Here is a 27,031-nt window from a genome sequence, read left to right as displayed (position 1 = left end):
GGAGACATGCTCTGGAGGATACTGCAATGCTCCCCCTTACCGGTCCAGACATCTGAAGCTCATCTTCAAGAGATGGGTGGTCCTCTCCACCACCGCCCTTGTGGAGGCATGACTCCTGTTGTATCTCTCTCCGGCCTTAGTTCTTGGGCAATGGAGTGGGGTCGTCAGTCCCTTATCTAGAGGTAGGCCTTGTCACCCAAGAGCCATCCATCTGCTCGTGCAGGAGCCACAAACAGCCTTGGTACCTGGGAGTGCCGCAAGGTGTAAGCATTGTGTGAGCTCCCAGGGTACCGGGTACAAACTTGGAGAATCTGTGTCCTGTGGTCACAGACGATCTGAACGTTCATTGAGTGGAAGCCCTTTCTGTTTACAAAAGCTCCCGGCTCACCTGCTGGTGCCTTGATGGTGCAATTAGTGTAATCTATTACACCCTAGACACGGGGGAACCCAGTCATCACAGCAAAGCCTCGTGCTGTCTCCGCCTGGCTCGCCTCGTCTGTCCGGAAATGGATGAACGTGTGGATGTGTCTAAAGATAGCATCAGTCACAAGCTTGACACAACTGTGTGCAACTGATTGAGAAATGCCACACAGATCCCCCACTGAGCCCTGGAAAGAACCAGAGGCAGATAGGTTGAGGGCCACTGTGACCTTTAAAGCGCGAAAAAATGTCGGGCGTGTGCCCTGACATCACTGCGCACGTGTACAATATTGATGTCGGTGGGCACGTGCGGGAGTTGGAGCAGTGCCCTCCAACAATTAAAGGGCCAATTAAGGCCCTTTAAAAGCCTATTGAGCATGATTTTATGTTGCCCGTGCGATTTTTAGCTCGTCGCACGGACAAAACGGATGGGCAGAATTCACATCTTAATCACTCCCTCATTCACGGGCAGGATAAAAGCACCCCAGAGCAGCAGCACTTTCTCTGCTGAGCGTGTCCTCACAATTGGAGGCAATTTCTGGACCTATCAATGTGACATATTGCTGTCACTGTGCCCCTGGAGAGGCGGAGTCTCCTGCGGCACTGGACCTTGGACATCTGGAGGTAGTTGGAGCACTGCCTGAACACTCTGGATGCTGGGTCATGGCGTCTTCGGCGTGCCCTCCTGTCTTGACCTCCCTGCTGGCCCTGCACCAAGCAAGCCCACACCTCTCCTCTTAAAGGTCTGTCCCTGGGGTGCTGCCCACTCCCACTTGGCCTCCTCTCCGTCCTGCCCCTCTCTTCCTCTTCAGAGGAGATTACACTAGCAGAATACACTATCCCCATTTGATGGGATGCAGAGGAGCAGTGCCTTGAAAATGACAGAGTACTATGCTGCAATACTCAGGGGAACCTTCCAGGGAAGATGAGGGCTTGAGATGCTAAAAGGCAGGCTTGATAATCAAACAAGATGCCAAGAAACGCAAAGGGCTGGCAATGACGTCTGATGGTGCTTAAACTTCCCCTGCATTGCAACAGCCAAGAAACTCTCATCAGTCTGTATGCCCTTACCATGGCCAACCCTGACCAACCCTGATGGGGTCAAGGATAAATTCTATGATAACTGCCGCTCCCTGACTGCTACTATGCCAAAGTCAGACAAGCTAATCATTCTTTGTGACTTCAATGCAAGAGTCGGTGCAGGTCACCAGGTATGGGAGGGGGACAACAGGAAAAACAGGGGGTTGGCAGCTGTAACAGCAATGGACTCCTCTTCCTGCAACTGCGTGCTGAGCATGAGCTCTTCATCATCAACACAGTTTCCTATGTAGTTAAGATGTCTTGGATGCTCCCCGATTCTATGCAATGGCATCTAATCGACCAGGACATCACCAGGCAGGGGGGCAGGCATGATTTGCTGTAATAAAAGCCATGTACGGAACTGACTGCTGAACTAACCACCATCTTATCATTTCAAAGCCAAACATTATCTATCTCCCTGGATGCCTCCAGGGCCTGAAGGTCCAAAAGTGTTGCAAGGTCTCAAGGCTCAAACAGCCAGTCATGAAGGTATCTCTCTCAGAGAAACTCGAGGGTTGCCTGCATACAGTGAAAATGCATTGAGGATGACTGGGTAACTTTCAGGGATATAGAGTACTCCAGTGTTCTTAGCCCCCTGGCCTTACCTCTTGTAAGCATCAAGATGGGTTTGGTGAACACAGTGAGGTAATCCCAAAGCTACTGAAGGAGAAACTTCACCTCCCCTGGTTTACCTCAATGACAAATCATCATTATCCAAGCATGATGCAGGCTGGAACATCCACTGGACTGTCCACTACAAGACAGTTGGCTGAATCAGATAGCAGACTAACTTTAGTCATATGCAGACCCCAAAGACTGAAAGAGGTTCTATAATGCTCTGAAATATGTTTTTGGACACCAGTCTACTGGTTCATCACCAATCCTCAGCGCCGAATGGGTCAACACTTCTCACAGAAAAAGCCCAAATTCTAGAAAGGTGCGAAGAGCAATTTAACCACATCCTCAATCGGCCTTCATCCATTAATAAAGAAGCAATCAACAGCAATCATCAGCTGCTCTCTTGATGATCCTCTCACGTTGTAAGAAACCACAAACACAATCAAACTCCTGTCCAACAGTAAAGCTCCAGGAGCTGATGCTATTCCAGCTGAGGTCTACAAGGCTGGAGGTCAATGCCTGGTCAAGAAGCTTATGCAACTCCCTCAGTCTATATGTTAGCAAGGAACGATTGTGCAAGAATACAAAGATGCTTCCATTGCTTACCTGTGCAAGTGGAAAGGAACTCACTAATCTTGCGACAGTCATAGAGGAATCTCACTTCTCTCCATTGCAGGCAGCTCTGGAGTCTTGGCAGAGCCACTGTTGGATGTGGGCGCTGCTGAGGCAGGTCAGCAATTGCGAGGGTACCTCAACATGGAGGCACCCTCGGAGGGGTGTATCTAAAATAAAATTGAGCAGGCAAAGCCATTAGGCCCCTAATGGTGGGCCCTCCTGATGAATTGTTTGGGCCGTGGGTGCAGTCTTTTCTGCCTGTGGGTGCAGTGCTTCATGCCTGCAGCTCTGCATTGAGACATGGGGCTTCAAACTCTGAAGAACATCCAGCATTGAGTTGGTGGCCACTTCACGTGATGGGGGTTGGTCTGCCTGTTGGAAAATGTCAGCAAGCTCATAAAGTTGCCACTGACTGGGATTGCAGCCTCAAACATCTGAATTGGCTGTCTGCCTCGCTGGAGTGGGCAGTCATTCTGCTTCTCAGGCTGCCCCTGGGAAATTTCCTCACCAGCAGGAATGCGTTGGGGAGACATCCTCACATGGCTTCCACCTATTTTCCCTTCCCTCATGCTTGCCACTTCAGGGCCCAGAAAATTCAGCTAAATGGATTTATCATTCTAACTTTCTCCATGGGTGGAGTTTAATTCCCCATGAGTGGGCTGGAGGCAGGGGAGGGGCCGTATTATGGGGCAGGATAGCAGAGGGTGGACAGCCCAGTGCCTTCCTGACTCCCTCCAATTAATTCCAAGGTGGGAAGGGTCAAAAACAGCCTTCCTGCCTCTAGACAAATTGCTGCCTGGTAGAATACCGGTGATGGGTGGGGGTTATGCCACATGGGCAAGACACCATTTATACTCTGATACACCTGTCAGCGGCCTGGGGGAATGAGCCCCTCCTGCTTGGGCAGCCTGTGCACAACCATCACGCCTGCAGGAAGAAACCCTGTGCCCCTTGCCCTTTAGCAGATCCTGCTCCACCACCAACCTCCCCCCCTGCCTACCCCCCACCACCTATCCCCCACCAACTCCCCCTCAATCCAGGGTCTGCCTGACTGGCCCCAGCCAGCCCAACCCACTTACCGGAGTTCCAGGGCTCCATGGCTGTTCTTCATCCTGGGGTCTACTGCAGTACTGGCAACGGCCACCACTCCCGGTGGCCCGGTCCTGTAGAACCTGACGCTGACCAGGTAAGTGTCTGATTGACGTTTAACCGCCTTGCAGCGCCAAGGAATAGATGCATAGCCTATGGATGGGTCCATCGCCACGACCATTAAATCCAGCTTTATGTCTTTGTTCTTCTCTTTCTCTATTACTTTCTCTCTCTCTCTCTTCATTTCTGTTTCTCTCTTGCTCTCTATCTTACCTATTAATAGTGCTGCCAGTTAAATTCAAACATTATTGAGTTAACCAAGGGTAAAATTATTCTGAGCGTGAACATGTTGTGGTGCTGTGGTAGCGTCCCTACCTCTGGGCTAGAAGCTCTGGGTTTATGTCCTACCCTGAGACTTGATGGCCATAGAAGGTGCATTCATTATGCAGCTCACAGGGTTGATTATCAGCTGTAAATCCTTCTAATATGCCTGATGGCAGGTGGTAAGAGTGGGAGAGTTTCCTGGTCAGCCATATGCAGAAGGCAATGGCAAACCACTGTAGCACTTTGCCAAACATAATCATGAACCAAAACAAAAACAGAATTACTTGGAAAAACTCAGCAGGTCTGGCAGCATCGGCGGAGAAGAAAAGAGTTGATGTTTCGAGTCCTCATGACCCTTCAACAGATCTGAACTAATCATGAACCAATCCAATGGAAGTCCATGGTCGCCAATGCCCTAATCGGGCATGGTATCTGAAGCAGGAAGAGAAAAACTATTAAGAATCAGTAAAGGTGCACAAGAATACCACCTGAGATAGCAGCTGTTTTGTAGGAATCTGATCATGAGTTTAATTTAAAAAAAAGGCACACGTGTAATGAATTCAAGCATGTTTCAGCCAAGGGAAATATATATTAAAAAAATCCAAACCCTAATATTGACCATCCCTTCTTTATTGTTGTGCATGTTTAAAAGTAGGCTTGACCACTTCATAAAATATCCTCCATGTCCAAAACAAAATTAGCTCCTGAGAACTATGGTACAAAGAAAACTAAAATAATATGATTCTTAATTTTTACAAGCCTTGCACTGACCCACTCAAAAATAATGGGAAGTTCAATGTACAACATGGCACACCCCCAAAATTTATTGTAGAACATGTTTATCCCTGAATTTCCCTTCTAGAGAGTGGTTTTGTTATTTTCTGCTGCCTGAATAACAGACCATTTGAGTTTATCACCTGGAGCAAGAATTCAGTTATAACCATGCACTTCTGCCATGTCCGCTCCTCCTCCTCAAAGCATCCAAAGTACCAACCTGCAAAAGTTCCTAACAAGTAGCATTATCAACTGTATTATGAGAGAAACAGTGAGAAAAAATGTTGAGCAGCAGTAATTGCCACTTAATCTTCTAACTGAAATCCACCTTTGGGCCATTGGCAATATTCCAGGCTTCAAAATTGTCAACCATGTCCCAGTAAAACAAGTTAAATAAAATCCAAAAATGCATAAAATAACATCATTGAATGGTTAGAGCACCGAGGGAGGCCATTCATCCCATTTCGCCCATGTTGGCTCTCTGCAAGGGCAATTCGCCCAGTGCTACTCTCCTGCCTTTTTCCTGTAGCCGTACAGATTTTTCCTCTTCAGATAATGGTCCAATTCCTTTTTGAATGCCAGCTCCCACCACACTCAGGCACTGCATTCCAGATCCTAACCGCTCACTGCATAAAAAAAGCTTTTCCTCACCTCGCCATTGCTTCTTTTGCCAGTCACCTTAAAATCTGTGCTATCTAGTTCTTTATCCTTCCACCAATGGGAACAGCTTCTCCCTATCTGCTCTGTCTAGCCCCATCCTAAATTTGAATACCTCTATCAAGTCTCCTCTCAACTTTCTCTTCTCCAAGGAGAACAGCCTCATTTTCTCCAATCAAACCTTGTAACTGAAGTTCTTCATCCTTGGAAGTATTTTCTGAATCGTTTTTGCATACTCTCTAAAGTCTTCATATCCTTCCCAAAGTGTGAGCCCCAGAACTGGTTGCAATATTCCAGTTGATGCTGAACCAGTGTTTTGTACAATATAATCCTTCAGTCAATTTTTTAAATTCATTTGTGGGAGGTGGGCATCGCTGGTTGGGCCAGCATTTATTGCCCATCCCTAGTTGCCCTTGAGAAGGTGGTGGTGAGCTGCCTTCCTGAACGGCTGCAATCCATGTGGTGTAGGTACACACACACTGCAGTTTGGGAGGAAGTTCCAGGATTTTGGCCCAGCGGCAGTGAAGGAACAGCGATATATTTCCAAGTCAGGATGGTGAGTGGCTTGGAGAAGAACTTCCAGGCGGTGGTGTTCCCATGCATCTGCTGCCCTTGTCCTTCTAGATAGTAGTGGTTGTGTATTTGGAATGTGCTGCCTCAGGAGGCTAGGTGAGTTCCTGCAGTGCATTTTGTAGATGGTACACACTTCTGTCATTGTGCGTCGGTGGTGGAGGGTGTGAATATTTGTGGAAGGGGTGCCAATCATGCAGGCTGCTTTGTCCTGGATGGTGTCAAGCTTCTTGAGTGTTGTGGGAGCTGCACTCATCCAGGCAAGTGGAGAGTACACCATCACAATCTTGACTTGTACCTTGTAGATGGTGGACAGGCTTTGGGGAGATTCAGGGCCAGTGCTCTTTTGCACATATGTACGAAAGAGCGCAGCAATCTCCCTGAGGCATGGAGCTACCTCATGGAGATTGAATGGATATTAAAATAATTAAAGAATTGATTTAAAAATGTATTTAAACATGTCCCCTTATGTGACTGTGTCACATGAGTGGGGACATGCTTTTATATTTATGAAAATGAATTAATTTATTTAATAAAAGCTTCAGGAAACCTCATCCCGCTCGTGGGTGAGGTTTCCTCAAAAACGTGAAGGGTCTTGGGCTTTCTGCCTGCTGCCAACCTTAGGGTTGGACGGGCAGCGTTCTCAAGTGGCTCAATTAATTTCTTAATGGCCTTAAGAGAGCCATTTACATTTCGGCGGACGCGTAGCCGACTCCAGCACACGCCCGTGGAATGAAATATTGATCGTGCGTGCGTGCGTCTGATTTCATCGTGCGTCATTTTATGCATTGGCGTGTCAGGCCCGCCCCCTCCACACACCGACCGGAAAATTCTGCCCATGGATATGGAAGACTATTAAAACCACATTCATTCATCTATCCAGAATTACTCTGAAAGTCTCTTCCCCATCAAAGCATTCAATTGGTTAGAATTATAAAATGATACAGCAGTGAAGGGGCTATTCATCTTGACTGTGATAGCTCTTTGGTAGAGCTATTCAACTGATGTCACTCCACTGACTGCTCTTTCCTCACAGCCCTGTCATTTTTTTTCCCATTCAAGTATTTATCCAATTCCATTTTGAAAGTTACTATTGAATCTGCTTCCAACATTCTTTCAGGCCATGCATTCCAGATCACAACAACCTGCCATATAAAAAAAAAACGATGCTCATGTGATTTTTTTTTTTTGCCAATTCTTAAATCATTCTTTGACTATTTATTATCAGCCTATTTGTCCGACATTCAGTACTTGATGAGCAAAAATTTCCTCCACTTAAAAAGAGGAAGACTGAAACCATTGTTTTAATTCCCCACTCCAAACTCCATTCGCTAGCTACTGACTCCCTATAGCGCTCCACCTCTCTACCTTGCTTTCCTCCTTTAAGACGCTCCTTAAAACCTCCCTCTTTGACCGAGCTTTTGATTATCTGACTTATTCTGTGGCTCAGCGTCATACTTCGTTCTATAATGCTCCTGTGAAGCACCTTGGGACATTTCATTATGTTAAAGGTGCCATATAAATATAAGTTGTTGTTATATTTTATCCATAAGTCCACTCTACGTGTTGATCATTCTTTGTGGGAGAACGTGAAGGTAAGCTTGGCACTCTACCCGCCATGCCACTCCTGCCATGACTGAACTGTTCAATCATTCCCTTGCCTCGGCCTTCGAGATCATCATTCCAAAACTAATCACTGTCCCCCAGATCGGTTAATCTTATCTACCCTCTTTAACTTCACAAACCCGGGTGTACCTGGGGCAGAATTAGCTCAGTTACACAAATTGATTCGGCATAGAAAGATTAAAATCCAAAGAAAATCCATAACAGAAAAATAATATTGCTGGTGTTTGCTGCAATTGTAGAGTGCAAGCTGTTTATTAACAACAGCCACAGGCAGCCTCTCTTGATGCTGTTCTGCTTGCAGTACCTCAAAACCGATAAATGAATAGAATTATCTCTTACATTTGCTGTGTTTACAGCGACTGCTCCAATGACTTAATACCAAAATTCAAAAGCATGACAGTGCAGCTCAGATACTTCTCAGAAGTGCAGTAGCAATCATACTGCAAGAGCATTGTATGACTCCAATGGATAAATAAAATTTACCTGCAATACGGAGGCACCACAATTCAGAAATTGTAGTCCTGCTTCAGCTGAATCAATCCCTCCAGCAGCTAGAACTGGAAATCCTGGTATAGCCTGTCCAATAGAAGATACGGCACGTAAAGCTATTGGCCTTATTGCAATCCCTAGAAAGAAAGATCGCACATTAGCATGAATCTCATGTATAGTAACCAAAGTAATTTGTGATATTTAAAGTGTTTGTATTATGATGATTCTCAACATATTCATTTTCTATTAAACTCAATGTGATATGTTTTACACTGCATGTGCGAAGAACATAATACAAAAAAAAATGAAATTAAAATACATCTTTCTCCAAAAAAGATTTGATTTACAAATGTATTGAATCTTTAAATGCTCTTGCATTATACTTTGAAGCCACCAGTTTTATTTTTGATACTGTAAAAAGGATGAAAAAAAATTCACTTATAACAATAAAGTTCAGAGAAATATTTTTATCTTACTTTACAAAAAGTGTCATAATTTAAATGAAATTTAAGTGCAATATTATAACATAGTCCCAGGAATTCTGCTTCTCGTTAAGAATTATGTTATGTGGCTTCATGTATCGCAGCATGAGATGGTGCCAATTTTACTTTTATATAGGGTGTAGGATTCTAAACTGACCTCATATGGAACAGACAAGCAGAAAAATCCTATCATAATGCACTTCCAATTGCATTGGATGGACATAATTAACATATCCATTTTTCTGGAATTAATAAAGGAATTTAAATTGATTATACTGTACTAAGAGAAGTTATCGAATTTAAACAAGGTATTCACATATGGAGAAAGGTTATCTGAAACGGCAACCATTTTATTCCTTTGAGAACAGTTCTTCTCTTCCCAGATCTATGGGTGTCCATTTTGGAAAGTCAGCATAGTTTGAAGGATGCTGAAGAGTGGTTATGAACCAAATAAAATGAATGCAAATATTGCCATGTAAACCCCTTGAAACAACTGACATTCTAAAAGGTACAATCAATGGAATTGTAAAACCTCATTTTCAAAGCACTGTGAAAATAAGAACCAAATACAACATAGATGAGGTTCAGCCAGCAGGCCTTGCCTTGTCGTACCCAGGATGTGGCCAATCTTTAAAGTAGAACAAGACCATCCGTTAACATTAATGCCAGGAACTTCTTCAGAGCTGACCTAGGGCCTCAACTATTTGCAACTATATTAATGACTTGGATGAATGAACAGACCATATTGGATTCAAATTTGCTGATGACACAAAGATAGGTAGGAAAGTAAGTTGTGAGGAGGATACAAAGAGTTTGCAATGGGATATAGAATAGTTAAGTGAGTGGGCAAAAAATTGAAAGATGGAGTATAATGTGGAAAAATGTGAGGTTGTCCACTTTGGCAGGAAGAATAGAAAAGCAGAATGTCATTTAAATGGAGCGAGACTGCAGAATGTTGCAGTACAGAGGGAGCTGGATGTCCTTGTACATAAATCAGAAAAATTTAGCATGCATGTAAAACAAGTAATTAAGAAGGAAAATGGACTGTTGATATTTATTGCAAGGGGGAATGGAATATAAAAGTAGTGAAGTTTTGTTACAACTGTACTGGACATTCATAAGAACACACCTAAAGTGCAGTTTTGGCCTCCTTAGTTAAGGAGGCATATACTTGCATTGGAAGCAGGTCCAATTGAGTGCCACAAGGCTGTGGAACTGATTTGTTTCAAGGAGGTCCAAAATAGATCTCTGAACAAGTATTTAAATCTAAATGCCTGATTTCTCCACCCCCAGAGCATCAATAATGGAGGGTTGGTTGCTCAAACACTGGAGAGGTACCCCACCCACCCCACCCCCATTCCCCTCCCCCAGTAAAATTTTCTTCTAGGAAGCTAAAATGTTGAGGCAAATTAACCAATATTGGCTGGACCACTGCTTTATGGTCAGAGAAAAGCTTAAATTCTCTGATCAAGTGCACACCTGACTTAAAATGGGAGAAGGCCCAAATCATGCATGACCCATACTGTACTAATCTTGCATCAATTTTCATGATCAAGTTAAGTTTCACAATGTGAGTGAGTTTCATGCAAAGAAAACATCTGTAATTTGAAGCTTGCCCTTTGGGAATTCAGGTTCTGTGACAAGATTTAAAGTTCTACGACAGCTTAAAGGGCGGGCATTGTGACTTTTGAAATTTACTAGCAGCAAGCTTCTGGGGGGAAAATTATAACCTAGATATTGCGAATGCACACCCCTTGCACAGTAATGCCAGCTTGGAGGCGATTAGAAGAGTGGGTGGGGGAAGTGGAAGGTTTTGTTGATAAACAGGGCAGAACCAGGAAACAGGATTAGTTTCTACTTCTTCTGAAGCACACAGGAAATTCTAATCCAGAGGGGTAAGAGAGACACTTATTCTGCCCCACCCCATGCCCAGGTAACAGTTTGTGATCACTTCATTGTGGCGTCAGCTTTGGCTCATTCTTGTTTCTGAATTCAAAGGTTGAGAGTTCAAGCCCCACTGTAGAAATGGTGGCACAGTGGTAATGTCGCTGGACTAGTAATCCAGAGACCCAGGGTAATGCTCTGGGAAAGTGGGTTCAACTCCCACCACAGCAGCTGGTGGAATTTGAATTCAATTAATAAATCTGGAATATAAAGCTAGTCTCAGGCCATGAAACTATCACTGAATGTTGTAAAAACCCACCTATTTCACTAATGTCCCTTTAGGGAAGGAAATCTGCCACCCTTACCTGGTCTGGCCTATTTGTGACTCCAGACCCACAGCAATGTGGTTGACTCTGAAATGATCCAGCAAGGGCAAGCAGGGATGGGCAACAAATGCTGGCCTAGCCTGTGAGGCCCACATCCCATGAAAGAATAAAGGAAAAAAACATTCTAGGTTGGCACTTCAGTGTAGCACTGAGAGATTGCTGTTGTGTGGTAGGTGTTGTCTTCTGGATGATAAACCATGACACCACTTCAAACCTCTCCCAAACTAGCCGTCTTAGATGGATGTTAATATTCATATTAATATTTGAAGAAAAGCAGAGACATTCTCAAAGGGTGAAATTTAATACCCTGCACTGGTGGTGAGTTTTTGGGGGGGCAGTGCCATGGACTGCACCACCTTCCCACCTCTTCCCTGATTAAGTGTGGGGTAGGAATGCTCACGGAAGGCCTTCCCACCCAGATACCAATTGAGGTGCTTCAGTAGGTATTATCTTGCCATTGCTGTTTTCCACACAGTGGTGGGTGGGGTATTCGCCATCCAGGAAACTCAAACAACAAACCCTGGCAGGTTGCTTGTGGGCTTCTAGGGGGTGGACCCAGCGTCACGGATGGTTGGGGAGGGGGATGTAGGAAGTGCTGAGAAGCACCCCCTGCCCTTGCTGCTGACCCCCAGCTCCCCCAACCCCACAATTCCCCCCTCTCACTATCACTTTACTGTGGCCTGGTCCTTCGGCAATCCTGTGCCTCAGTTAGGTACATTACCAGCAACCGCCAGCAGCTCTTTGGTGGCACTACTGAGTAATGAGAAGCTGCCGGCCTTTGATTGGCCAGCAGCTCTCAGAGTGAGGACTTCCTGGGGAACACCCACTGTTGCCCAATTTGGCACTTAATGCAGTGGGCCTTTTCGAGAAGAGGTGGCGTAGGGTTCTTGCCGACTCTCCAGCTGGCGGGGCAGACCATCATCACCCCAAGTGTCCAGACCAATGTTTCTCTCTTAGCTCACCAAAACAAATATCTGATCACTTATTTGATTGCTTTCTGTGGGATCTGATACAAATTATTTGCGCCACTACAATGGCTACATTTCGAAAGTTTTCAAATATAAAAGCAAAAAACTGCAGATGCTGGAAATCCAAAACAAAAACAGAAACAGAAATACCTGGAAAAACTCAGCAGGTCTGGCAGCATCGGTGGAGAAGAGCACAGTTGACGTTTCGAGTCCTCGTGACCCTTCAACAGAACTGCATCAATTCTGTTGAAAGGTCTTGAGGACTCGAAAAGTCAACTGTGCACTTCTCCGCCGATGCTGCCAGACCGGCTGAGTTTTTCCAGGTATTTCTGTTTCTGTTTTTGCTTTCGAAAGTTTTCACCTGGAAGTATTCTTTCATTCACATCAATGCATCCATGTGGTCCAAAGAACTCCTTCAATTTAATATGAATGTCTGTTGTATGTACATCACACCCACAATGGACTGTAAGCCAATACTTGGCTATTTACTGTGCTGCATCTTGACGTTTGGGGCATTTTGCAGGAGGAACACCCCACAAAAACAGTGAGTCATTTACAGGAGGACGACTCCTGAACTTGAGATTTCTTTCTATGGAAAAGAAGCTATTGAGATTCTGGAACATTAGGCAATAGAGGGTGCAGGAGGTGAGGAAATAGCACAGTCCCCAACTCATGGCTCTTTGCACCAACTTAGGCTACTCTTTCTTCTCATTTTATTCCCTCATTCGCTGTCAGTGAAGCACACACTAAAACCTTTCTTACCATGTTGCTCTTTCAAGTGAAGACATAGAAAGGAAAGTAGGCTCTAGTACACCTGGCTGTGCTAACACTCTAAAGTACACAACATCACTGCCTCTCTTCCTTTTAAGCATGAGTTCAGATACATCCATCATAGTACATTTAAGCTACTGGTGCATACTAAAATGTACTGCACTGGCTGAAACATGGTATTTGTGATCACAGGCAGAAAGTGGTGACAGAGGCAGGAGAAGGAATGCACTTTGTGGAGAACCAGCTTGCATTCTGCCTCATTGTTGAACCTGGTGAGCACAGGGTCTGCTTTTAGAAGAAGCACTGAGAGTTTATGCCTTCCCTCAACAATCTTGAATTCTATAAATTGCAAAGGAGTAGATAAAGTGAAGGAAAGAAACTAAAAGGTCATTGTTACCTTAGGGAATCCAAAATACTGATATATGGGGTAAATGCCTCTTTTAATGAAAAACTGTGAATGACTCTTTTCCTCCTTAATTAATAACCCACTAATAAAATTGCTCTCGAGCACTTTGAAATGTGCAACTTCTGAGTATGTGGGGAGTCAGGTTTCATTAAATGTGACGACATCTGTCACGAGATTATTTTACTCGTACCAATCTATTTAAACTTTGTTTCCTAGATGGTAGTTTTTTGTCTCTACTAACATTTGGAGATTACCAATGTCAGTTCAATTAGGGAGTGGTAGGAAAGGGAAAGGAGGATGCAGGAAGCTTTCATCTCTTTAATTACCCATAAATGCGTCTTTTTCTGATTGGCTAGGTGTGACAAGTGGAGTCCCGCGGGGGTCTGTGCTGGGACCATGTCAATGACTTAGATGAGAGGAGCAAAGGCATGGTAGCTAAATTTGCAGGTGACACAAAGATAGGTAGGAAAGTAAGTTGTGAAGAGGACATTGAAGGTTGCAGATGGATATAGATAGGTTGAATATAATGTGGGAAAATGTGAAGTTATTCACTCTGGCAGAAAGAATAAAAAAGCAGAGAATTACTTAAACAGAGAATGACCACAGAATTTCAAGGTGCAGGGGGATCTAGGTGTTCTAGTGCATGAGTCACAAAAAGTTAGTATGCAGGCACAGTAGTAATTAAGAAGGCTAATGGAATGCTATCCTTTATTATGAGAGGAATTGAATATAAAAGTAAGAATGTACTGCTTCAATTATACAGGGCATTGGTGAGACCACATCTCAAATGCTGTGTGCAGTTTTGGTCCCCTTATTTAAGGGAGGATGTAAATCACAGAATGTTTGCTAGACTAATACCTGGAATGCGCGGGTTGTCAAACGAGGAAAGGTTGGACAGACTGGGTTTGTTTCCACTGGAGTTTAGAAGAGTGAGGGGTGACTTGATTGAAGTATATATGATCCTGAAAGGTATTGACAAGGTGGACATGGAAAGGATGTTTCCTCTTGTGGGTGAGTCCAGAACTAGGGGACACTGTTTTAAAATTAGGGGTCACCCTTATAGGACAGAGTTGAGGAGAATTTCTTTTCTCTCAGAGGGTTGTGCGACTTTGGAACTCTCTGCCTCAGAAGGCGGTGGAAGCAGGGCCACTGAAAAATTTTAAAGTGGAGGTAGATGGATTTGTTTTAGGCAAGGGAATCAAAGGTTATCAGATGTAGATGGGAAAGTGGAACTTGAAGCACAAACAGATTAGCCATAATCTTATTGAATGGCAGAGCAGGTTCAAGGGGCCGAATGGTCTACTTCTGTTCCTATTTCGTATGCAGTTTTAAAACCATGATCACACAAGATAATTTATAACTGTGGCAAAAGTACAAAAAGATCACCATTTAATAACTGATAGGTGGTTACTAGAATATTGTATGTCCATTAAAACAAAATCATGTATAGGTCAGAATGTTCCAGCCCCTCACACCAGCAGGATCTTCTGGTCCCGCTGATGTGAATGGGGATTTCAATGGTTTGCTGGCACTGCCACGGGGTACCTGACACAGGGGAACCCACCATGGGGGGGGTGGGGGGGGGTTGGAAAATTCCGGCTATAGATGCAAAACATTGTTAAGCCACTTAGCTAAGATAAAAGAGTCAATTCTTCAACCTCATGCTCCCATAGGTATCCAAATGAAAAAGGGAGTATTGAAGCACAACATTAGGTCAACATTCAACACTTTAAGAAATAAACTCAACGAGGAGTTTTCATTTTAGATACAACATGGCCCAGAAATTTGGGGCAGAATCTTCCAGTCCCACCAACAGTGGGACACGTGGCAGGTGAGGGAACTTAATTTTGTGGGAGGCCAAAAATCATTGGGATGAACTGTTGGAATTCTGTTCTCAGGACTTTAAGGTGGGTTGAAGGAGTGTCGAGCTTCCTGGCGAGCAAAGTCGGGAAGCTCTTTTGCATTCATTAGCATGTCATGCATGCTCATTAAAAGGCCACCTCACAGAATTAAGATCCCCTGCCAAATTAATTTCCCTCAGCAGGAAATTGGAATGATCACCTTTAGGACAGTATATAAGTGGCGTGCACCTGGTGAGTTTCACCTCTTGCATGACTATGAGGTCAGTAGATGCTGATTTTGCCTTCCTGGGGATCGATCATAACTTCATTCATATCGGATACTGGTAGCACAAGCTACACACATGCTGAAAGCTGGGTGGGTGGTGCTGGGAGAATGGGGGGGTGCGAGATGTAGGGTGGACAGGATGCAGGATGCTGGACCTGAGAGGGGGGGCTAAGGTGGGGGGTGTAAGGAGGGAGGCTGTCCAGGTGCCCTATAAAAATGGTGCCCAGACCTTCGACCCCATGAAGTAATGCCAGGGACGGCGACTTCCTGCCCAGCCCTGCCGCTAGATTTCTCATACTCTGCCCAGATGCATAAGTAATGAGTTGAGCAGCGCAAGATCCCAAGTTTTTAGCCATCTGTCCCCCAGCGAGAATCACTCACACTTCTGCGCCCGCCACTTAACTTAGGCTTCAGAGTAGAAGATTCCGCCCCCTTGGAGCGGGGAGAGGTTAGCGGGGGGTGGTGGTGGTGGGTGGTGCTCCTGGTTGCAAGTCTTGAGATGCCCTGATATTGAGCCCATAGTCTGATTTCCATTGAGCTGGTGTCCTGTAGAGAGTAACAGGTAGCTTGCTGACCTAGTGGGCTTGATGATCTGGGCTTTCTGGACACCGGCAGCAGCCCTCAGGTGAGTGAGGAATGGGATGACCTCGTGGGGAAGTGGGGTGATGGGGGAAGATAAGAGCAGGAGCAGGGGATGCAACATTGCCAGAAAATAAGGTGACTGGAGGGAAAGGAGTTGTACCAAATGAGGGTGCGTGGTGGGATGGGGGGGGGGGGGGGGGGGGGGGGGGGGATGCAGGCAGTGATAGTCAAAGGGAGTGACAGCTATTGGAGAAGAAAGAGCAGTGGCAGTCTGAGTGTAGGATGTGTGGGAGAGGAGGAAGGAAGGAAGGAAGGGGGAGAGTGGCAGTGATCAGAAGGTGGTGGGGCTGGAAGCAGCTGGCAGCTTCTTCCAGCTCTATATTAAGATAATTTTATTTTAAAAGCCTAATCGTTAGCTGCGGCCTAACCAAACTTGCGAAAGGGGCCTCACAGGCATTAGGCCCTTTATTTGCACCTGCAGAGGATGGACCACCTGTTTCAGTCATGGGCACAGCACATACATTTATTGCTTCCTATCAATATGGCTGGTGGTGAATGTGAACATGCGGCTCGCTTCCTGGCTTCGGAGCTCCTTTTAGTGGCTAGGGAACAGGCACGGTCAAATTTCTAGGCTCATATGCTCAAATAGATACTGCCACCACTGTCAGGAGTAACAAGAAGACTTTGAAAAATGCTCTTTTTAAAGGCCAAAGCATTGCCTTGACAACAATCTTTAAGGGTAAAATCTCCATTCTTAAAAATGCTATTTTCAGAATACAAAGAGTACAATTAATCTTAGACTTTCTGTCGTTCTGCTTGATATGGTACTATATGATAAATATGACTCACAGCTGAACAATGAATTCATCACATGCCAAGCAACACAAATGCTGAGGTGACTTGAGTTCATCAATGCCAATGATTACCTTGTACTCTCTAAAGCAGTAATAGGTTCTCAGTCTAGTAACTGAGTAATGGTTCATTTGGAAACAATCTTTTCATATAAGCACAAATAGCTTCAAACCACTGTTCCCAATGTTCAATCTCTCAGCTTGCTAACATCAGTTTGTAAAATCATTAATTCACAATAATTATGTAGCTGAATCTGAACTGTTTAAATTATTCTGTGCTTCTCTCGTCTCTGCACAAGTGCTATTGGATTTTCAGTGCATTTCAAGTCCAAAATCATTAATGGGGGGAAAATAATTACGTTTCTGCAGATGGCTATAGTCATTTAGCTCTGTGCACTTGCTTCTCATGTTGTGATCATTTGGGGGAGATGATAACATTCAGAAAATATTGATCTCAATCAAAGCATTTAACAAACCTAAGAAACTCGGGGGCCATGGGGTTAAAATTCAATTTTGTCAGGAACGTAAAATTGGGTGGTAGCGAACCATCCACCTGTCATATGCCAGCCTGATTTTCATTTCCAAGCAGTGTATATAATAAGTGACCAATCTGCTACCTACTACTGAAGTTCAGTTTTACTCCCTAGATTCCTCATGGTTGTAAGATCTTCTCTTATGCCCTACAAACTGGAGGATCTGCAACAACAGACACAGGGATATAACAGTTATATAAGTTGGGCGCTCCTCCTTCTCCATCACTATCCCAAAACCTTCCCGCAGGAAGATATTTGTCTGCTGACTATTCTTCTCAGAGGGCAAAAAAAGCAATAAGAACAAATAATGCAAGAAATGTTCAGCAGGTACAGGCAGCCTGTGGAGAGAGAAATGGAATTAACATTTCAGGCCGATGACCTTTCATTAAACCTACTGAGTACTTCCAGCATTTTCTGTTTTTATTTCAGGTTTCCAGCTTCAACTCTTGTGTAAGAAGTAAGAGCTTAGTTAACTGCTGTGCAAAAGGATCATGAAAGGATTACAAATCCAAAAACAAATGAGATATATTGTAAATAGGTAAAGTGATGAAAATAGAGAATACAACAGTGTGCACAGAGACCTAGGGCAGAATTTTTATCATTGGTGAATGGGTGTAATCGGTGGGTCCAGGATTGGCCGGGGAAGGACCACTGACCGGCCGACCACGATTTCACACTGGCTGGCCAATTAACGGCCAGCTAGCGTAAAGCACGTGCTGAAACGCTCAGCGCTGCTGGGGTGGGGGTGGGAGGAAGGCGGGCGCTGACTTTAACGCGATCACGGGCGAATGTTGAATGAAAGCTCCCTGAAGGTAGGGAGCTAATGACCTGAAAACAGTTAAATAAAGTTTGTAAGATCATGAAAAAACCGTCCGAGCATCACAATCGGTCACCTGAAATTATACATGATAAAAATGCAGTCCATAGATTTTCGTTTTTTAAATTTAACAATGGAAACCTCATCCCACCCTTGGATGAGGTTTCATGAAAAATGCAAAGTTCCCCCTGGCCGATTTGCCCATCCGTCAACCGTAAGGTTGGAGGGACCACGAAAAATCGGAGGCAATACAACTTTATAGGCCTCTGAATTATCGGCTGGCGTGCTTCCGGTTTTTGCACCTGCCCGACCAAAATATCGTGCGAGCGTGGAATGACGTTGGGACGTTCACTCGACATCATCTCGCGCAATTTTGTGTCCAATCGGGCCAGAGGCTTACCTGCACGCCCGACCTAAAAATTCTGCCCATAGGATAGATTTACATGGGCAGAACTTTGCCCTTGTTGGGCGGGTGAGGGCGGTTGGGAAGCTGACTACTGCCTGCGATTGAGGCTGGACCGTGATTTCACGCTGGCAGGCCAATTAAGGCCCGCCCGGTGTGAAACACGAGCGGCAGTGCCCAGCTCTGCCTGTGTGGACGGAGGAGGAGGGCGAGCGCATACTTCACGCATGCGTGATTGCACGCTTGAAAATCTCCCCGAGGCACAGAGCTGCCTCAGGAAGATGAACAGCTTTGAAAATTAGAAATAAAGATTTGAAAAACATGAGAAAACATGCCCCCTCTTGTGACTCAGTGATATGAGTAGGGACATGTTATAAATGAAGTTTTAAAAATTTTATGTTATTTGTAGTTGATGTTGGAAACCTCATCCTTACCGTGGATGAGGTTTCCAAAAAAAATGCAAAGACCACTTGGCCTTTTTGCCTGCCCGTCAACTGTAAGGTTGGGCAGGCAGTGAAAAATTTGTTTCAACGTCCTTGTTAATGGCCTTAATCGGTCTTTTAATTGGCGGGAGGCACACTGCTGACTCCAGCGCGCCTGCCGTCCGAAATATCGCGCGACTACATTATGATGTCGGGCGCTTGCCCAATGTCAACGCGCATCATTTTATTCTTGAGCGGGTCAGGTGCACACCCGCCTGCCGATGTAAAAATTCTGCCCTATGTGTCTATATAGTTCCTATTTTCGTATATGTCTCTTTGTTTTTCTATTTCAGCTGTGGTCCCATCTCTGAGCTGAATTTTGCCAAAGATGATCAAGCCCCTCCACCGGGAATAAAAGCGGGAGCCCACCCTGGGTGGCCGGTGATGACCTATTAACAGGCTGTGGTGGGGCTTCCATCCAAATAAGGGCAGCGGCCTGCTCCCCAGGACTGGCAGCCCATTCACAGGGCCTGTATCGTCATGGCTTGTGGTGGCCATTGCTGAGGCTGCATCAAAAGGAAGGTGCCCTCGAAGACAGGTGGGCTTTTTTGGAGATACTGAGGTCAGGCTGACAGGCTCTGGCAATCGGGGAAGGCAGTGTTTGTATGGCAGTGGCGTCCTGGGTGCTGGGGCGGCCATTGCTCCTGGTGGACCCTCTGTGGACCATGATGTCCCCATCAAAGAAGGCCATCCCCATCCTGGGAACCCACTCACAAGGGGAGGCGGGCGCTACCAACATGGGAAAAATGCCTGCTCAGGTGGGAAGTACCCCATAACTGGGCAATTATAAATGGCTCAATTGGCTGCCAGGTGAGTGGCTGAGCCACTGAGGTTCCCGTTGCTGGCAATATGACATAGCAGCAGGAAGATGTCCAGCTCCCACCCTGATACCTTCCCCAGGCATATTGCCAGCCCTCCCACCTCCCAGTCTGTCTCCAATGGTGCTGGGAAATTTCAGTCCATTGTCTTTCAGCCAAGATTAGCTCTACTCTCTCCTCTACATCACCAACAGGAGCAACATTTTACAGAATGATGGGATAAATCATCCTGCCAGTCTATCTTCTTACAGTACCTAATGGAAGGCACAACTAGAATGAGGCATTTAGTCTAGAAATCTAGGCAAGACCCTGCAAGATGGGAACAGCTGAATTCCAATGTCAAGGGCAGGATTTTAATCTGGGTCCCCAGCACTCATCCACAATTGTGCTGTTAAAAAATCTTTTTAAAATGACAGAGGTGACAAGTTAGTGTTAAGAAATTAATGATAGAAAGATGGATTGCTCGGCTTCTAGTCATAGCAAAGAGATTTAAAATCATGCTCAGTGCAAGGCTGAGCCAAACTTTGTGATTCCACCTGCTGCCCATAGGTGGCTTCAAAGAGCTACACCCAGACTAGCATTGGTGAGTAACTCACAATGCCCTACCTACATACTGTAGATCAGCATGTATTAGGCCGAGCTGGCATATAAGATGACCCCTTTAGTGCCAAAAATCACGCTTTTGAATATACTCGTCATATAAATTGACCTCCCAATTTTCAGCTCCAAAGTGCCATACTCACAATAGTAGTTGGCCTCAATAAATGCACGTTCTACTTCCTTATTCTGTAAGTCCATGCGTGGGCTCAAGCAGGCTGTGTTGCAAAGAAAATGTGCGGGAGTTTAAGGCACGCCCACGGAGAGAAGACCACACATGGCATCATGAATGACAAACAGAAATGAGTGCTCCAGCAGAACGAATGAAGTATGAAGCTGTTTTCAAGCTGTAAGTCATAACATTTGCTAACTCATCAAATAACTGTACTGTATGAGAGTATTCGGTGTTAGTGAAAAACTGGAATGGAGAAGGAATCCGCTCTGCAGAAGTTGCCAAAGTCCAAATGAACCCTGAGAACCGGGACCAGACATTGACCTGATCTTGAGGAGCATGTATCAGAATGGGTTCTGGAAAATTGTCAGAACGGTTAAATTATCACCAGAAATGCAACATGTATAGACATACTTAAGTGGGCCAAATCAAACGCTGAGTCCAGCAACAATTTCACACCAACAGCTATTTGCTGTAGCTGCTTTATGGAATTAAACAGTATTGCCACAGAAGACCAATATTACTCATGGAACAGCAGAAGATTTTGCTGCCAAAATGACCAGTTTCCAATGATTCATCATCAGACAAAGCATGAGTACACATTAAGTCACATTGGCAACATGGATGAAATGCCCATGGATTTCGATATGCCAGCAGCCATACTGTGGAGTGGAAAGTTTTGCAAACAGTTCTAGCCAAAATGACAGGGCAGGAAGACAAGATTCACAGCAGTGCTAGCCTGAATAGCCAATGGAACTAAATTAAAGCCTACTGTAATTTTCAAATGCTAAACCATGCTGAACATCAAGTTCCCCACAGGAGTTTTTGTGCACGTCCATGACAACAGCTAGATGGATGAGGATGGAGTGAAGTTATGGATTGATATTGCGTGGAATAGCATCCCGGTGGCCTATGTAAAGAATGCAGCTTATTAGTGTGAGGCGTATTCAGATTCCATGCAACCAATGAGACTAAGAGTTACCTGTGAAGAAATAACATCCATGTTGCAGTTATACCGGGGGGGGGGGGGGGGCTAACATCCATAGTGAGGATGTCTGCCTCAACAAGCCACTCAAGGATCATGTTCACGCTGAATGGAATAGGTGAACAGTTAATAGAGAATAGACCTTCGCAAAAAGTTGAAATATGCATGCTGCCCCGCTTAATGTTCTGTGCGGCTTCATTACCAAATCATGGCATACCATCGGTGCACAAGGATCATCATATTGTTCAAAAAATTGCAGAATTTCCAACTCAATGAATGAAGAGAGAGATGATTCGTTGTGGAGCGATAATTCTGAAAGTGAAAGGCCCACATCTGATCCAGAGTGGGATCCTTACAGTGATGCTACAGCCAAAGTGACTGAGAATGAGGTCAATGAGCTCTTTGCATTGGATGCCAAAGACAATGGCCGGGATTTTCTGGTCCTGTCACTGGTGGGACCCATTGCGGGCGAGACGGCGCCCCAGCCAGAAGTGCATTGACTTGCAATGGGACTGGAAGATCCTGGTGGTGAGTGGGTGCAGAAAATCCCACCCAATGAATTTAATGGTCTTAAAATGCTTTGATTGTGGTTAAAGCTGTCTTTATATAATTGATTTGTTCAATAAACCGTGCCACAATAATTTAATATGACTTGCCGATGTTACTGTTTTTCACATTATATAATTTTACATTCAGTTTGAGGGTGAGAAATTTTGCTCTGGGACTAGTGTGTTAAATTTGAATCAAGACAAGTACAAAGGTACAAGGACAGAGTTGTCTAAATTGGACTGGGTAAATAAATTAAAGGGTATGATGGTAGATAAGCAGGGTCAGAAATTTAAGGAGATATTTCATAATTCTCAACAAATTGAGAAAGGAACTCTAGAAGAAGGTTGAACCATCTGTGCCTAACTAAGGAAGTTAAGGGTGGTAACAAATTGAATGAAAAGGCATACAATGTTATGAAGCTTAGAGGTACGATAGAAGATTTAGAAACCAACAAAGGCTGGACTAAAGGCTGACAAGTCCACTGGACCTAATTGGACTGCATCCGAGGGTCTTAAAAGAAGTGACTGCAGAGATAGTGGATGCATTGGTTGTAATCTTCCAAAGTTCGCTAGATTCTGAAAAGACCCCAGCGTACTGGAAAATGGCAAACGTAGCACCTCTATTCAAGAAAGGAGGGTGACAGAAAGCGGAAATGTATAGGCCAATTAATTTCTATCATTGGGAAAATACTGGAATCCATTATTAAGGAAACAGCAGCAGGGCATTTAGAAAATCATAATACAATCAAGTAGATGCCTTTATGAAAGGGAAATTTATTAGGGTTCTTTGAGGATGTAAGGAACAGGGTGGATAAAGGGGACCCAGCAATGTAGTCTATTTTGATTTCTGAAAGGCATAACAGGTTACTGCACAAGGTAAGAGCCCACAGTTTTGAGGGTAATATATGAGCATGATTAGAGGATTGGCTAACAAACAGAAAACAGAGAGTTGGGATCAACGGGTCATTTCCATCTTAGTAACCAGTCGGGTATTCCAAAGGGATCAGTGCTGGAGCCTCAACTTTTTACAATCTATATTAATAATTTGGAAGAAGGGGCCAAACATGCTGACAGTACAAAACAAGGTGGGAAAGCAAGTTGTGAGGTGGACACAAAGCACCTGCAAAGGGATATAGATAGATTAAGTGACTGGGCAAACATTTTGCAGTTGGAGGATAATATGAGAGAATGGAAGGTTGTAAGAATAGACTTTGTAAGAATAGAAAAGTCAAATATTTAAATGGGGAGAGACAATAAAATGCTGCAGTGCAGAGGGATTATACAAGAAACACAAAAGTTAGCATGCATGTACAGCAGGAAATTAGGAAGTCAAATGGAACGTAAGCCTTCATTGCAATGGGGATGGAGTATAAAAGCATGGAAGTCTTGCCACAACTGTACAGGAGATTAAAGAGGCTGTTTTCATCTCCTTATTTAAGGAGGGTATACCTAAATTGGAGGCAGTTTAGAGAAAATTCACTAAGCTGATGCTGGGATGAAGGCCTTGTCTTATGGGGAACATTTGAAAAAGATGGGCCTCAATGCATTGGAGTTTAGAAAAATAAGGTGATTTTATTAAAACATATAAGGTTCTGACAGGGTAGATGCTGAAAGGATGTTCCCTCTTGTGGGGGAATCCAGAAGTAGGGGGCATAGTTTCAGAATAAGGGGTCACTCATTTAAGATGGAGATGAGGAAGAATCTCTTCTCTCAGAGGATCATCAATCTTTGGAATGTTCTACTCCAAATAGCTGTGGAGGCTGTCATTGAATATATTAAGGGTCGAGGTGGATGGATTTTTGAACTATTGGGTAATCAATGGTTATGGTAAACAGGCAGGGAAGTGGAGATGAAGCCAAAATCAGAACAACCATGATCTAATAAAATGGTGGAACAAAAACAGAATTACCGGGAAAAACTCAGCAGGTCTGGCAGCATCGACGGAGAAGAAAAGAGTTGACGTTTCGAGTGCTCATGACCCTTTGACAGAACTTGAGTTCGAGTCCAAGAAAGAGTTGAAATATAAGCTGGTTTAAGGTGTGTGTGGGGGGGGCGGACACACCTTAAACCAGCTTATATTTCAACTCTTTCTTGGACTCGAACTCAAGTTCTGTCGAAGGGTCATGAGCACTCGAAACGTCAACTCTTTTCTTCTCCGCCGATGCTGCCAGACCTGCTGAGTTTTTCCAGGTAATTCTGTTTTTGTTTTGGATTTCCAGCATCCGCAGTTTTTTTGTTTTAATAAAATGGTGGCACAGGCTTGAGGGGCTGTCTGGTCTATTCATGCACCTTTTTTCTTATATTCTTACACTTTGTCAGTGGTAGAGAATTCCAACGATTCACAACCCTTTGAGTGAAGAAATTACTTGTCATCTCAGTGTAAAATAGCTGACACATTGTTCTACAACTATGTTCCTGGTTCTATACTCTCCAGCCAAGGGAAATATCCTGCGAACATCTACCATGCCAAGTCACTTGAGAATTTTATACGTTTTGATGAGATTACCTCACATTCTTCTAAACTCTAAGGATTTGTGCCAAGTATATTCAACCTCTGCTCAATCCCCTTATGTGAGGAATCAATCTGGTGAACATTCGCTGCATTCCCTCCAATGTAAGTGTTAGGGTCTTGATTTTCTAGACAGGCTTCTCATTAGAAAAACTGAACTTTATTTACAGCAACAGTTACATGCTTCCATCAAGCTCCACAACTAGAAGAAGAACTCTCTCATTCTAAGGTTCCCTGCGCTTAGAGCTGATTTGGTCATATTGTCACTTGATACGATACAACACAATATGTCTTAAAGCTACAGTCACTACATTCCTTAAAGCTGCAATTACATTCCTCCCCCTTTAAAATTTTGTACAGTTTGTATTTACAAGAACATCTACCTTCATGACATTACAAATATATACACGGGCATGGAAGTATAAATTCAATCTCTCAGATGGTTTCCTGATCCGGGTGGAACATTGTAGCTCCACAACTTCCGAATCTCTTACAGAATCCACATTATATGCAACCACAGCAACATCATGTACCTCTTTAGACATAGGCAGTTCAGTGTTATCTACTCCAACAGAGACATCTGATATGTGTATCCTTGGTTGAACAATTTCAATAGGGACCACAGGCTTTACATTAGTTACAGGTGGAATATCATTTTGTTGGGGTATCTCCCTTCTTTTCAAATGATCCATGTATTTGTGGGTGATCTGGCCCTCCATTTCTACATGGTACGACAAGGGTCTGGTCACAGAAACTATTACACCAGGTAACCAACTCGATCAAGCACAAAAGTTTCATACATATACTGCTTCACCTATAGTAAATTCTCGCTCATGGCTATGTAAATCATCAGCCGCTCTTTGATTCCCTTGAGTTTTCTTCACCTTCCCCTCTAAGTTGGGAAGTGCAGGCTTAATCTCGTTAGAAGGTGTCGCTTCATATGTAACTCTGAGGGTGTTGAACCTATAGCGGGTGGTTGTTCATTGTCTTTTCTGAACCTTCTTCCATTTTGTCTTCTTCTGTCTACCACAGAGTTTCGTTTCATCCTTCATTTTGACTTCACAGTTGGCCAGGCTCCTCTCAGGCGAAATCTCAACTTAATTCCGTTCAGGGGCTGAGCTACCCATGGCTTCATTACCCACTTGCATTCTGGACAATTCCATGACTTCTCATTCTAAGGCCTCTTTTGTTTCACTCAGCTGATTCTTCAGCTCTTCTGTCTCCTTCTTGTATCTGTTGGCTTCCTCCTGGAACCTTGAATATTGTTGCGTCTTCTCTGCCAACTGGTTCTTCAGTTTGTTCAGAGTGACGTAAATTCTTTCTGCTTCTCTTTGTAATTTTTCAGAGGTACAAACTTTGACCTGAAGGATCCTCGTAGTTTTTGAAGATCTTTCAATCGGTTTTCCTTTTCTTTGAAAAGCTCACTCGCTTCATCTTGAATTCTGTAATTCAGCAGAATCTCCTTGAGTCTCTTCTGCTGCTGTTTCAGTCTTCATTTCCTCAGGTTGCTGATTGGCTACACACGCCTTTTGCATCCTGTTAAGGTCCTTTGGCTCTCCAGGCTCTTTCTGAAATACCTTGTCTTGTTCCTTTCCCAACTCAAGAACTCTTCCTGCTTGCTTTTGAAATCTCACTAGCCAATGGAGGATAATTTCCCTCAACCAATTATGACCTACAAGGCTTGGTCCTTCGCCTTCTACCACTATCACTGGGAGTTGTGCTGTTTGATGCTTATAATAAACAGGTACAGTTGTAATACCCTTCACTTGGATAGCTTTGCCAGTACAAGTTTTCAATGTGGCTGAAGTTTGCTCCAAATTCAATTGTTGAGTACCTTTGTTTAAATATGTCTCCCACTGCAGTGGTTGAAGCACCAGTGTCCACTTCCATCATTTAAAGGTTTTCCATTTACCTGCAGAGTAACAATGATTGGTTCCGTCTTCCCTATTTTTACATTAGATAGGGAGTAAATATCAAAATTGGTGGTTTCTGGTTCTTCCACATTATGTACTTCAATTAACTTAGCTTGCTGCCTGGGAGTCTATCTCGATCTTGCTTTACAATCCTTCAGTATCTGCCCTCTTTTATGGCAAAAATACCACTCCACCTCTTTAAAACGGCAAGTTTCAAGAGCATGATTGCTTCCACATCAGTAACAATTCATTTTCAGATTTGCTGCTGAGCTGTTTCCTGTATTTATTTCAAATTTTCGGGTAGCGGGGACTGTCTCCTACTTTGCGGTGGAGTACTGGCTTTTCGCACCACTTCCAGCTGCCCGTCCCTGCCCCAACTGGAAAACTGCACCATTTTGTGCACCCTGCACATCCATTGGCGCTTTCCAACATCGGCGCTATTTCCAGTGCTTTTGTTAAATTGAGGTTTACTTCAGCTAATAATCGTCATTGAACAGCATCATCTTGCGCACCGTATACCAAACGATCCCTGAGC

General features: G+C 44.2%; 1 protein-coding gene across 1 annotated transcript in view; it reads right to left on the bottom strand.

The window, feature by feature from the left end:
- Positions 1 to 27,031, bottom strand: part of LOC121289338 (dihydropyrimidine dehydrogenase [NADP(+)]-like) — an 838,466-nt gene that overhangs the window by 133,557 nt on the left and 677,878 nt on the right. The window contains exon 19 of the mRNA XM_041208692.1: positions 8,257 to 8,399. Coding sequence (XP_041064626.1) covers positions 8,257 to 8,399 — 143 coding nt within the window. The remainder of the gene's footprint in view (positions 1 to 8,256; positions 8,400 to 27,031) is intronic.

The sequence above is a fragment of the Carcharodon carcharias genome, chromosome 16 (assembly GCF_017639515.1).
Source record: "Carcharodon carcharias isolate sCarCar2 chromosome 16, sCarCar2.pri, whole genome shotgun sequence".
NCBI classification, from domain to species: Eukaryota; Metazoa; Chordata; class Chondrichthyes; order Lamniformes; family Lamnidae; genus Carcharodon; species Carcharodon carcharias.
This window is presented reverse-complemented; position numbering and strand designations above follow the sequence as displayed.